General features: G+C 40.8%; 1 protein-coding gene across 4 annotated transcripts in view; it reads left to right on the top strand.

Moving 5' to 3' along the window:
* Positions 1-14,738, top strand: part of MAOA (monoamine oxidase A) — a 319,927-nt gene that overhangs the window by 276,887 nt on the left and 28,302 nt on the right. For 3 of the 4 annotated variants that reach the window (XR_014076098.1, XM_081567286.1, XM_081567287.1), the window contains 3 exons: positions 8,554-8,658; positions 9,590-9,681; positions 13,282-13,423. Coding sequence is in view for 3 of the 4 variants with exons in the window: in XM_081567286.1 (XP_081423412.1) it covers positions 8,554-8,658; positions 9,590-9,681; positions 13,282-13,423 (339 nt within the window). In the remaining variant the exon portion in view is untranslated. Of the gene's footprint in view, positions 1-8,553; positions 8,666-9,589; positions 9,682-13,281; positions 13,424-14,738 lie in introns of all 4 variants that reach the window. The other variant, XM_081567285.1, reaches the window with a different exon arrangement.

Below are 14,738 nucleotides of genomic sequence, written 5' to 3'. Positions count from 1 at the left end.
AACTATAAGTCAGCATTCTCCAGATTTATGGCCATGGAACTCATTTTTATATAGCATCCAGAAAGATCAGAGTGATAAATGCTAACATAAATGTGTTTAGAGATTTAGGTTCCCTAAGAAAGTGAGTCTTTCATCTTTCTCTTCTCTTTAGCACCTTACACATAGTTAATTCTAGTAACTTTGATGGTAATTTACTAGATTTGGTAATTACTACCAATGGTAATATTGATTATGGTTATTTTAAAAAAGCTATGCATGTGAATTGATAAGGAAAAATCAGTCCCAAATTGGAGTTCATTTGAAGCTCTTGTCTGAGTTGGGAAAAGAGGGGGTCATTTGCATAAAAAGAGAGTGGATCCTTTCTGGGGACTTGGGGAATTAAGTGTGATAGGAGATGGGATATAAAAAAGCAAGATTTCCAGTCTTCCTCTTATTCCTTCATTTAACAAGCATTTCTTAGAACCTTGGTATTTATAATACAAGGCAATGTAGGAAGTGAGGCATAGTCCTTCTTCTCAGGTGTGTTGAGACTAGTCCAGAAGGTAAGACATGTACTTAACTCAGTTTAATACATTGTAGGGAATGGCAAAGGGCTTTGAACAAATGAACAAAGTGCTCTAGTGCATTCAGAGGAAGCTAAAGTGGTTTCTGATCCAGGCAGCTAGGTGAGATCTTTGGGACCATGTCCCTCTCAGATCAGTATTCACTCATGCCTACAACCTCCAGGCATGGAAGCACATCCTAATAGGTTCTCAGTGGAGGATCCAGCTCAGTGGCTTTGTAGGTCCAATCTTTCTGACATGGTGACTTGAGACACAGAGCTGGGGGCCAGGGGAGTCTGAACCAAAAGCATGGAGACATGAACTCTGGTTCCGCCACTGCCAGGTACCAGCTGAGTTTAAACAAATTAGACACACACACACACACACACACACACACACACACACACACACAGGCATACCTCAGAGATACTATAGGTTCGGTTCTAGAACCACTGCAGTGAAGCAAAAATATCACAATAAAGTGAGCCACACAACTTTGTTTCTCATTACATATAAGAGTTACATTTACACTATACTATTAAAGTGTGTAAGAGCATTATGGGACTTCCCTGGTGGCTCAGACAGTAAAGAACCCGCCTGCAATGCAGGAGACCTAGGTTCAATCCCTGGGTCGGGAAGATCCCCTGGAAGAGAGCATGGCAACCCACTCCAGTATTCTTGCCTGGAGAATCCCATGGACAGAGGAGTCTGGCAGGCTACAGTCTGTAGGATTGCAAAGAGTTGGTCACAGTTGAAGCAACTTAGCACACATGCATGCATGGCTAAATGAATAAGAAGAATTTTACACAAACACTGTAATGTGATAAGACCCAAGTTTTAGTGAATATTAGAATGACCTGTGGGATTTGTTCAAAATATAGATTGCCTGCCCACACATGCTTGATTAATAGGCCTGATGGCAGGATCCCTGTAATCTGTACCCTGAGTTATTCTGAGCCAACTTCTGCTATATATCCAGGAATCCTGCAAATGGAAAGGGTTGGATTCCGGAAAAGTTTATGATATTCATTCACATGTGTATTACTCTACAGCAGGGTTTCTCAACCAGAGTACTACTGACTTTTGGAACTGGATAACTCTTTGTTGTAATGGGGCTGTCCTGTGCATTGTAGGCTATCAAGCAGCAACCCCCAACCAATTATGACAACTAAAACTGTCTCCAGACATTGCCACATATAACCTGGGGAACACAGTCAATCCTGGTTGAGAAGCACTCCTCAACAGGGACCAAAGCCCCAGGAGTCAGACTAGAGGTAGTGATACTGATCTTTCTAGATCAAATCTGTTAACAGTGAAGAGTACCTTTCTCTAAAAACTTGAGGTCCCCAAAGAAAACATTCTCAAAAGGGTCTGTCTACCTGTCCTCTAATGTCTCATGTATTCCACTCAAGTACTAGACACACCAAACACTAATAATCAACTTATGTAGACTTTGGTATAAGACACATTTCCCCTGTACACTTTCTACTGGAGTGTGTATCACTCAAAATATCCAAAAGATCTCAATATAGCACTTTACCAGCCTCCATAGATAGAACCTGAAGTGTAGGCTGGGTTATAGAAGGGAAAGAAATAAATGCCAATAAAGGGTTAATGAGTTGTTACAGCTGTGGGCAACTGAGGCTCAGTTCCCCTTAGTTCTACCTGAGAAATTGTGTGGACTATGCCAAAGAATTGCCCCACCAAGAGCAGAGAAGCTAAAAAAAAAAAGAACAGAGAAGCTGAGAGAATTTATCCATGTTCCTCATTGGCTGGGGTTGCCCTTATGTCCCATGGTTGATGTTGACCATTGAACATCTGTTGCAGAGTAAGCTTCAATAATCAGGTAAAAGATGATCCATCCTTAGGATATCAGCCTCATCAGTCAAGGTTCAGTGAGATAAGCAAAATGACTAAAGGATTTATTATAGAGACTTGGCCTTACCTAACTGTGGGGAAATAAGTCTTTGCATCTGATGCTGGAGTTTGAAGGGCAGGCAGTCAGGAAGGGAAGATAGACGTATGATGGGGGAAAGCAAGAGCAAGCTGGAACCCACAAGTGTGAGCTGGAGTCCAGATTAGTCTTTGTTGCCTCTGATCTTGACACTGTGGGTGTCTTGCAGAAGCCAGGATTCTTCAACATAGAGCTAAATACATATACCTGGCCTAAGATTTGGAGAAGGTGAAGGAGGATCCCAGAAGGGTGGAATAGTTGCAGGCCCTCATGCCATGAACATCAGCAGCAATGTGTGTGACCCCCAAAAGGAGTGGCTGCTTCACTTTTACTCTCTAGATTTCCCATAAGAATCTTTCTTGTGACCTATCCTAACCAGAAATAACATAGGAAAGAAAACTCAGAAATCCAGTTCATCCTGAACAAGTTGACAGAGTACAAAGCCATTATATCATCTCTTTCCTCTATCACTTGTTCAGTGAGCCCACATACAAAATGGCATCCATGGCATCAAGGATGGAGACAATGTATGGGCTCAACAATATGACCTTCCACTCACCAAGACAGATTTGATTTTGGCTATCATTAGTCATTAAGGAAATGTAAGTCCAAACCACAATGAGATACCACTTTGCATCTACCAGGGTGAGTATAATCAGAGAGACAGACAATAACAAGTGTTGGCAAGGATATGGAGATATTGGAACCTTCATACATTGCTGGTGGGAATGTAAGTTGGCGGCAGCTGCTTTGCGAAATACTTTGACCGTTCTTCAAAATGGAGTGGGAGAAAATTGAGAGTGACTTTTAATGAATAAGGGTTTCTTCTTGGGTTGATGAAAGTGTTCTAAAATTAGCTGTGGTGATGGTTTCACAACTCTGAATATACTAAAAAGCACTGAATTGTGCACTTCAAATGGATGGATTGTAGAGTATGTGACTGATATCTTAGTAAAACTGTGAAAGAAAAACAGCCATTTATCTTCACACTGTAATATTTTCATCATTTTTCTAACTGCCTAGTTCTCTTGAGTTAATAGCATTTGTGAAAGAGGAAAAATATTTTTTCAATGCCCTGTCAGTTATCTTTACTTACCCAAGAACCTCCAAAAGAACTTGTATTATTTCTATATTAATTGCTTTATTTGTAATGTTTGTATATACCTAGAGTCCCTTGGGAAAGATGGCATAACTATGCATTTGAAACCTTTTATTCTTGATATTATGATATCATTTATACCTGAGTTTAATGGTTCTCTTTTTCCAGGGATGAGATTGCACAACTCAAGTGCCCATTGTGTTACCTGTACAAGTCCTGAGAAAGGGGGCTGAGCATAAGATGAAAATGAGGTTATGAACTTAAGAATGTGCTGCTGGCCCTTGAAGTTGTATTAGAGGTAGAGGGAGCAGAGGCATGAAAAATGCAAGCCGTAATGCTGTGCAAATAAAATAATAACAAATCCAGATGATGAATGAGTTCCCCAGGGAAATGGGTGGGCCAAGGAAGGCTGAGGATTGGACCCTGGGAGAGTCAGTAGATCAGAGAAGAGAGGGGCTTACAAAGAAGAGCAGAGGAACCAGATGGCCACTTGGGAGAACCAATACATTAAGATAAGATATGGGAATTCCCTGGCAGTCCATTGGATAGGATTCCACACTTTCACTGGGGAAGGCCTGGGTTCAATCCCTGGTCCCTGGGGAATTAAGATTCCATAAACCTCATGGCATGGCCAAAAAAAAAGGAAAGAAAAGACAGGATAGATGTTTCTTTGTAAATTATGATGGTTTTTTTCTAGGTAAAGTAGCACTATGTATAATGTTTGAAAAGAGTTTGGCTACCTGCATATGGAAAGAGGTAGAAAATGATTTTTTAAACTACAAATACAATCCTATTTAATGGATCACTTTTTAGATAATTTCTATATTTAAAGCATTATTATGAACTATAGAAAATTAAACCACCAAAAGATTTCTCATACAGGCCGGTCAAAAAACAGTGAGACTAGAAAGGTGCCAAGGAATTCATATGGGTTGCACAGACATGTTCCTAAATCAATCCAGAACATATCTGCTTATTTTCAAGATGATTAAAAAAAATATTGTCAGCTTCCCTCAGTGGCCTATGATACTCTTTACTAACACTGATTCCCTTCTGTTCAACTAAATTTTAAAAGTACAGAGCTGAAACTCACCACCATGACAATTGGTAAATGCTATTTACCAATTGATAGGTAAATTTTATAGGACCAACAATAAAGCTATTGGGCTTCCCTGATAGCTCAGTTGGTAAAGAATCTGCCTGCAATGCAGGAGACCCCTGTTCGATTCCTGGGTTGGGAAGATCCCCTGGAGACTCACTCCAGTATCCTTGGGCTTCTCTTGTGGCTCAGCTGGCAAAGAATTGGCCTGCAGTGCGGGAGAGCTGGGTTTGATCCCTGGGTTGGGAAGATCCCCTGGAAAAGGGAAAGGCTACCCATTCCAGTATTCTGGCCTAGAGAATGTGTAGTCCATGGGGTTGCGAAGAGTCGGACACGACTGAGCGACTTTCATTTTCACTTTTCTTTCAACAATAAAGAATGATGTGGGAGCCATCAACTCTCTTATTTTTGAGCTTTATGTTAATGGACTCAAACTCTATGTATTCTTTGACTTTCTTCTTTGACCAGCATATTTTTTTAAATTGTTTTTGGCCATGCTGCGTGACTTGTGGGATCTTAGTTTCCCAGCTAGGGATCGAACCCCAGCCCTGGCACTGAGACCTCCAAGTCCTAACCAATGGACGGCCTGGGAATTCCCTCACTGATATATTTTAAAGATACATCCATGTTGATTGGTGTTGTTCATAGTTTATTCATTTTCACTGCTCCAGAATGGACATGCATGTGTGTCTTAGTCTGTCTATCTAAAGCTCAAAAATAGGCAAAACAAAACAATGTATCATTCGGGTATGTATACAAGGGAGATGGAAGAAAAGGAATGTTAGACACAAAATTCACTACAGTGGCTCCCCCTTGTGCAGAGGAGACTGGACGTAATTGGGGAGAAACATATGGTGTACATCTAAATTTCTGGTGATATCACGCTTCTCAAATTGGATGGGGTGCATGTGGTTGTTCATTTCTATTATTTCTCTTTAAACTATCAATTTTTAAATCATATATAGCATATTTCATAATAAAAATTTAATAGCATTAAATAGCTTGCTCAGTAATATTGATGTGTTAAGAATGCCCTCCTCCTGCCTTAATTGGGCAAGCATCCAAAAACTTAAAAAAAAAAAAAAGCAACAACAAACTGTCCTCTCCTGGCAACAGTCTCCGTTTATTATGAACATTGGTAGAGTGAAGATGTGGTTTCTCAAGGAGACTTAAGTATTTGGGGCACAATTCCAGGGACATTGCGTTCTACCCAACATCAACAACTCTGGCTGTGTCAAAGGCACAGAGATTACAAGCCACTTAGAAAGGGTAGAAAGGTTTCGGAGTATAGGCACAAAATTAACTTGACTTTTACACAAGATTTTTTTTTTTAATTTTTGCTTTTAAAGAGCAGTAGCCATGCTTTTCGGAAAATGTAGTATTCTAGGAGATCCTGCCTCTCACATTCTTAGGTTATAAAGGCATTTCTTGCTGAGAAATGGTTTAAGATTGAGAAACAGCTGACACTTTGGGGAGAAAACTATAGAATCACCTGCTAATGCAGGAGACGTAAGAGATGGGAATTCAATCCCTGGGTTGAGAAGATCCCCTGGAGGAGAACATGGCATCCCACTCCAGTATTCTTGCCTGGCGAATCCCCATGGACAGAGCCTGGCGGGCTATAGTCCATGGGGTCTCAAAGAGTCGGACATGGCTGAAGTGACTTAGCATGCACACGTGCATAGAATCACATTTAAGATAACGTGAAGGTGCATTCCCAAACAGTTCTCACCCAGCTAAGAGCCATCTCCAGGCCCTCCCACCGCCCTATTTTAGGGATTTACCCAGGCGGAAAGTAGTCTTGAATTGTCTAGTTTAGAAGCAGGCCATGGAGGAAATAAGCCTTCAGGGACTGGTGTGAAAGGAAGAGGTACATGACTGTTCCCACATACATGCATTTCTTTAGCACATTGAGATTTTCTGTGGAATAAGAACAAAGAAGCCAAACACTGCTAAGAGAGAAACTCATGAACACCTTTTATCAACTTAGTACCTATGTCAACAGGATAAAAATTAACATCATGGTGGGCCTCTATGATCTCCTTTTAAAATATTCCATGACTCCCATTTCTCAAAAAGATGGCCAGGCTAGACCCTTCTTGCTCCCTGTATGCTTCGCCTCTCCTGCCACCTCTCCTTGTTGTTCAAAGCTCACACCACAGGGTCTTTAGGACCTTGTGTGAAATCTTATTCTGGTTGGTATCATACTTATCATATTTATTTATCATACTTAATGTCCCCCGATGATTAAGCATATTTAAGGATTTTCTTAAACAGTTTTTTTTCAAAACAAAGATCAGTTTGTTATGAGACTATTACTTGAGTATAAAATATAGATTTTTTTTACAGTTTCAATTAAGGGAAGAATTGCAACAAGAACCAACTGTTCTGAAGGCTGCTGGTGAACTATTATTTAACCCAGTCTCTCTCCTGTGCATAGTTATTTTTGTGTCTGCCAATTTCTCTCAGAACATTCTTGCACATTTTCCAAAGTTGACCCTGTTACCCTTGAGCTTCTTAGTCTCCTTGTTTATTACTTAGAAACATAAAAGATGTGTGGAAGATTTTAAGGTTCACATTTCAGAGTTCTCTTTCTTTTAGTCAGGAAGTTTAAGATGTCTCTTGGACAAAACTATCTCAACATTCCATAAATCATATAAGAGGCCGGAAAGCTTATTGTTTATGAGCAAAGGCTGTGGGAGCAGGAAATTTCTGTCCTACTGTTTTCTAGCTAATATCCCTAAGCTTTGGTTTCCTCATTTGTAAAATGGGAATATTAATAGTTCTTTCCTCCAGAGGGTTGGGGTGAGTATTACAGGAGACAATGCACAGAGCTTAGGCCAGTGCCAGGCATGGAAAAAGATCTTAATGACTATTAGTAATAATGGTGGTGATGGTGGTAGTGATGATGATAAAGGATTTAGAGTCTTAAAAACTTGTCTTGCAGCACTACAACACAGCATTTTCAGATAAGAAATCAGATCACATAATCTGCCAAGGTTATTTGAATTTGCTACTCTGGAAGGGAAAATTACTTATTTGTCACTTAATGGCCGCCATGTAGTCTTACTCAGTTGGAGAATGTGTGTGAGTGTGCGCCCATGAATGCTAATGCTCTTCTGTCTCGTGTCCCTGCCTTGATGGTCAGGAGTCTCACTTTAGCCCTTTTTAAAAATCCAGCTCCTAATATTGTTTAGTGCACACAGTACACACAGTAGGCTTTCTACAAATACTGAATATGTTTCTATTCAATAAAATTGAAATTGTGTGCAAAATGTATTAATAGACAATGTTTTGACCTTATGAAGATTTACAAGATATTTTAAAGAAAAAGGAATTCAATTATGAAATAAAGGGAATTCCCTGGTCCTTCCAATGCAGAGGGCACGGATTCAATCCCTGGTAGGGAACTAAGATCCCATAACCTGTATGGTGTGACCAAAAAAAAAAAAAAAGCCTTAGGAAGAATCTAGACCTGCTCTCTTTTCCTAAGGATTCACCTTTCCCTCATAGTAGCACAGTGCCTGTCACACAACTGAAATGAAGTAAATAGTGGTTAAGTGGTTAGGATTCTAGGTTTTCATTGACAGGGCCGAGGTTCAACCCCTGGTCAGGGAACTGAGATCCCACAAGCCACGTAGCCAAAAAAAAAAAAAAAAAAAAAATCAGTCAAAACCAGCTAAAATGACACTAGGGAATTTTTGATAATCTAACTGTAATTTGAGTCTTGTATAGGTGCTGTCCATCATTGCTTTTTGACACAATAGAGGATCCTGTTTCCTTGAAAATGGGTCTGAGGTTGACTGGTTGGGATTTTTAGAATGTCTTCCTAATTTAACATATTATCCTTTGCTTTTAGGGAAAAACTTATCCATTTCGGGGTGCCTTCCCTCCAGTATGGAATCCCGTTGCCTATCTGGATTACAACAACCTGTGGCGGACCATGGATAACATGGGAAAAGAGGTAAAGTGTGTGTGCAGCTTGCCCTTAACCTGTGACTGAAATCAATAGCAAATGTTTAATATCCTTTCACAGTGCAGGGAACATTGATACATATCATTTCCAATGTACCCAATAACTCTGCCACGTTGGTAGTACTTCTGCTTTAGTGAGAAGAAATTCAGTGCCAAGGGGTTACATAATTTCCCCAAGATCATACAACAAGGGAACCAGGATTCAAACCCACGTGTCTCTGATACTAATGTGTGTACTTGTGTGTTTTCAACTCTGTGCCACTGAGTATTTATATGACATATTTTTACTGGGAATCCTACTTAGAGTGATCTTATCCATATGTTATGCCACCTGAGATAATAAAGGGGAGAAAGATTTGTTTCCTCAAAGTGTTTTTTCATTGAGTATCAGTAACTCAATAACTATAACATCCATCTCTCAAACTTAACTTGGGAATTTAAAATGGCTGTTGTGGGTGCGTGTGTGCATGCTAAGTCTCTTCAGTAATGTCTGACTCTTTGCGACCCTATGGACAGTAGCCCACCAGGCTCCTCTGTCCATGGGATTCTCCAGGCAAGTATAATGGAGTGGGTTACCATACCCTCTTCCATTAGCTTTCGATAATAATTATGATGATGACCATCATAATTACATATTAATTTATATTAATGCATATATTTAAATATTATTTTGGCAACAGCATTAGGGCATAGAATCCAAAGAGCTATCCATCCCAAACCCACCACTGGGTACGTAGTGTACATATGTAGTATATGTATATACCACTATCTATATGTACATAGGATTCTATGCGCATTACACATTCCAACATAGAGAAACCAGTTTTCAGAGTTTCCCCTGAGGGCCTCTTGGCAGTCCAGTGGGCAGTAACCATCAGACCTACCATCAGACCTAAATGTCGGCCTTCCTTTCTCTGCAGATTCCAGCTGATGCACCGTGGGAGGCCCCACATGCAGTGGAATGGGATAAGATGACTATGAAAGATCTCATCGAAAAAATCTGCTGGACAAAGTAATCTTGACTATTTAAAATGTATTTTTTATCTTCCCTTCATATCGTCCTATCCTATCTTGAACTTCAGAGTTTTTCTTCATAAGTTATAGGAAAAGTTAAGGGAAAACTTAATGACCTTTCCATCAATAGTGACTTTAAGGGCCCTTGAGACACTCAGAGCAGGATTCAACATAAAGTGAATCTAAAACATAAGAAGAAAAGTAGGTGAAGGAAGTTGAACTTTTTTCTTTTGTAATGAAAGAGTTGTGCGCTTCGCCATAAAAGAAGTAATTGTGTTTTCAGATAATATAGAGGTCAGCTGCAAAAGCAATTTGGAAAGGTGTTAAGTAATTTCATATAAATATAGAAGAACTAGAGGGAAGCTAGTCTATATTAATGAAAACTATAAATTATATGTTTTCAGTGAGAATCTGTGTTATTAACTGAGTTACAGATCATTCTGTCAGCATTTTGGGGCTGTTGTGTGAAGGCACTGCACGAAGCACTGAGGAATGGTGGTGAACTTATGATGCATGGCCCCAAACCTCATGGAGTTGATATATTTTTAGCAGGAGAGACTGTAATTATACACACGTTACATAATTCTAGGAGAGATTGAAATGAGGGAACCTGACCTGTCTTGAGGGTGAAGGAGAGATACCTTGTTGAAACAAAGGAGTTACTACATCAACTAAGAATGAGCCACAGAGAGTGGTAAGGGACAGGGAAGGATGGATGGTGTGAGGGCAAGCTATCTTCCAGGAATGTGCCTAATGGATGAGGGAAAGAGGAAAGATAGATGGTGTGAGAGAATGGCGTCTTCCATGAATGAGCCATAATAGATGGGGGAGACAGGAAGGGTGGATGCTGTGGGAATTAAGAAACTTCACTGAAGGTGCCATAGTGGGTGGGGGAAGACAGGAAGGGTGTCTAGTGTGGGTAAATGGTATCTTGCAGGATGAGTAACGGGATGGGGAAGTTAGGAAGAGGGGATTGTGTGAAGAGATGGTATATTCCAGGAATGAGCCAGTAGATGAGGGAGACAAGAAAATGGATGCTGTGAGGGGATGGTATCTTTCAGGAATGAACCACAGGGGATGGAAGGACACATGAAAGATGGTGTGTGCACATGGTGTCTTCCAAGAATGAGCCAGTTGATGAGAGAGAAAGGAAGTGTGGATGGTGTGTGGGGTTGGTATGTTCAGGAATAAACCATATTGTGTGCAGGGGACAGGAAATAGTGGATGGTGTAGCAGAACAGTATCTTCTGGGTATGAGCCTCTGTTGACAGGGGAAACAGGAAAGATGGATGGTGTGGGAGGCAGGTATGTGCCAAGAATGAGCCATAGTGCATGGGTAGAGACAGGAAGGATGGACGATATGGTGGGATGGTGTCTTCCAGGATAAGCCACAGTGGATGGAGGAAGGTGGGGAAGTTGTGTTGTTGTGGGGATAGTATCTTTGAGAAATGCACCAATTGGTGGAGTACTCTTGCCTGGAAAATCCCATGGATGGAGGAGCCTGGTAGGCTGCAGTCCATGGGGTAGCTAAGAGTCGAACACGACTGAGTGACTTCACTTTCACTTTTCACTTTCATGCATCGGAGAAGGAAATGGCAACCCACTCCAGTGTTCTTGCCTGGAGAATCCCAGGGACGGTGGAGCCTGGTGGGCTGCCATCTATGGAGTCGCACAGAGTCGGACATGATTGAGGTGACTTAGCATAAGAGATATATTATGTGAGATGATGGTATTTTTCAGGAATGAATCACAGTGGATGGGGGGAGAGAGGAAAGAGGGATGGTATGTGTAGATGGTATCTTCCAAGGACAAGCCAGTTGATGGAGGAGACAGGAAGAGTGGATGACGTGGGGAGATGGTATCTTCCAAGAATAAGTCAGTTGATGGATGACAGGAAGAGTATGGTATGAGCGGATGGTATCTTCCAGAAATGAGCCACAGTGGATGGGGGGAGATAGTAAGGATGGATGGTTTGGTGGGATGTATCTTCTAGGAGTGAGCCATAGTGATGGGAGGAAAAGAGGATGGTGTGAGGGGATGGTATCAACAAGGAATGAGCAGCAGTTGATGGTGGAGAAAGGAAGGATGGATGATATGAATGGTGATATCTTTCTGAAATGAGACACTGTGGATGGGGGTAGATGAAGAAAGGTGGATGGTGTGGCAGGATGGAATCTTCCAATAATGACCTGAAATTAATGGTGGGAAGCTGTCAGGAAGGATGGATGGTGAGGAGGATGTTTTTGTCCAAATATCTTAAAGGAATGAGTCAGTTGATGGGGGGATATAGGACTGATGGATGGTGTTGGGGGATGATGTGTCTTCCATGAATAATCCCAGTGGATGAGTGGAGATCAGGGTATGGGGAGGATATATGTTCCAGGAATAAATCACAATGAATTGGAAACAGGACCAGTGGATGGTGTAAGGTGTTGGTATCTCACAAGTGAGCCACAGTGATGGAGGAAGACAGGAAAAGTGGGTGATGCAATGAATGGTATCTTTCAGGAATGAACCATAGTGGATGGAGGAGACAGGAGATATGGTTGGTGAGGAGGGGTGATGTTGCAGTAGTGAGCCATAGTAATGGGGAAAAATAGTAAAGAGGAGGGATGGTTTCTTTCAGGAATAAGTCACAGTGGGTGGGATGGATGGAAGGATGAATGGTTGAAGCATGGTATTTTCCAGTAATCAGCCACAAATAATGGTGGGAGATGTGAAGGTTGGATAGTGTGGGAAATGCCAACCCCCACTCCCAGTATAGAGAACAGGGAGCAGCTTATGAAGGCCCCCAAGATGGGGAGATTGACATGTTTTAACAATGAGTGAACAGTATGTATGCCTAGACCATAAAGATGCCATGAGGAAATGATGTTTACAGAACTTGAGAGGCTGATGGTGCAAGACACATTATTGACCGTATACAAGATTTTTTCCCTTTTGCCATTAACATCATTAAAGGGTTGGAGAAGAAAATGGCAACCCACTCCAGTGTTCTTGCCTGGAGAATCCCATGAACAGAGGACCCTGGCAGGCTACAGTCCATGGGGTCACAAGAGTTGGACACGACTTAGTGACTAAACCACCACCACCAAGCAGAGTGTTTATTTTGTGTTTATTTTGTTTGTTTGTTTCTTAGTTTTGGACTGTGGAAATACTTAATTGGCTGTAATGTAGAGAATGATCATGAGGGGATGTAGTCATATGACTAGGTAGGGATACCCAGGAGCAGCCATCACTGTTTTAACCCAGGTGAGGGACAGTGGTAGCCTGGACCAGAGTAGGGGCAGTGGAGGTGTTGGGGAGAGGAAGTTTTTTCAAATAAGTGAAAACAATATCCTCAATGAACTCTGACAAGCATATTAACCTTTTAGACTGCACGGGGATTAGCATGTTTGGAGCTAATCCATAATTTCCAACAAGTCAGGAAAAAATTATTTTGCCAGAGAGTTAAAATCTGCATTCTGTCAGAGATTGAGTCCATGAGTATTTTTTAAAGGCGTAGAAATGGTTTCTAACCATACTAAATTATGTTTTTAAAAGATAATGTCATGCGAAACATGTATGTATTTACTCCTGACTCTTGTTTTATGACCAGGACTGCTCGGCAGTTTGCATCTCTCTTTGTGAATATCAATGTGACCTCTGAACCCCATGAGGTGTCTGCCCTGTGGTTCTTGTGGTACGTGAAACAATGTGGAGGCACCACTCGGATATTCTCCATTACCAACGGGGGCCAGGTATGAAGTGTCCATTCTCATACGAAACTTCATGTCTGATTTTGCCCTCAGCCAGTGCAATATCTTAATAATTGCTTCTGTATTTTGAAACATGAGTGAATTTGAAATAATTTCAAAAAAATTTTTCTGAAAACAAAATTTTCTCATTTCCAAAAATAAGTTCATGACTAAAGAATGTTTCATTTTGAATTTGATTTGAGGAATTCAGTTCCTTCTTTTTGGAAGTAGGTGAAATTAGACTATGTAGGAGGAGCTCAGTTATTACAATCAACTAATTTCCAAAAAAATCTAGTGCTTGGAAAATTGTCATTAAAGTCATCTCTGTTCCAGGAATGAGACTTTTGGTCCCATTCTGTGTCTTGGAGTTATTATTTTATGTTAACTGTTACAGAATGGAAGTGACTATTCTTCTAATACAAGTGATTTCTGGTTACTCTTTCAATAGAAAATTCTACATTTTGGGGCTAAATTTTGCTGCCTACTAGCATTTGCCCTGCTTCCATACCACATCCTAAATCAATACCTTATGATTATACAGTGGAAGCAACAAATAGATTCAAGGGATTAGATCTGATAGACAGAGTGCCTGAAGAACTATGGATGGAGGTTCGTGATATTCTACAGGCAGGGATTGAGCCGATCCCCAAGAAAAAGAAAGGCAAAATGGTTATCTGAGGATGCCTTACAAATAACTGTGAAAAGAAGAGAAGCGAAAGGCAAAGGAGAAAAGGAAAGATATTCCCATTTGAAGGCAGAGTTCCAAAAAACAGCAAGGAGAGATAAGAAAGCCTACCTCAGAGATCAATGCAAAGAAATATAGGAAAACAATAGAATGGGAAAGACTAGAAATTTCTTCAAGAAAATTAGAGATACCAAGGGAACATTTCATGCAAAGATGGGCACAATAAAGGACAGGAATGGTATGGACCTAACAGAAGTAGAAGATATTAAGAAGAGGTGGCAAGAATACACAGAAGAACTATATAACAAAGATCTTCATGACCCAGATAATCATGATGGTATGATCACTCACCTAGAGCCAGACATCCTGGAATGTGAAATCAAATGGGCCTTAGGAAGCATCTCTACAAACAAAGCTAGTGGAGGTGATGGAATTCCAGTTGAGCTATTTGAAATCCTGAAAGATGACGCTGTGAAAGTGCTGCACTCAATATGCCAACAAATTTGGAAAACTCAGCAGTGGCCACAGGACTGGAAAAGGTCAGTTTTCATTCCAATCCCAAAGAAAGGCAATGCCAAAGAATACTCAAACTACCACACAATTGCACTCATCTCACACGCTAGTAAAGTAATG

Source organism: Giraffa tippelskirchi, chromosome X, assembly GCF_054371585.1.
Source record: "Giraffa tippelskirchi isolate mGirTip1 chromosome X, T2T-mGirTip1v1.2.pri, whole genome shotgun sequence".
Taxonomy (NCBI): Eukaryota; Metazoa; Chordata; class Mammalia; order Artiodactyla; family Giraffidae; genus Giraffa; species Giraffa tippelskirchi.
Note: the sequence above shows the minus strand (reverse complement) of the source record. Positions and strands in the feature narration are given on the sequence as shown.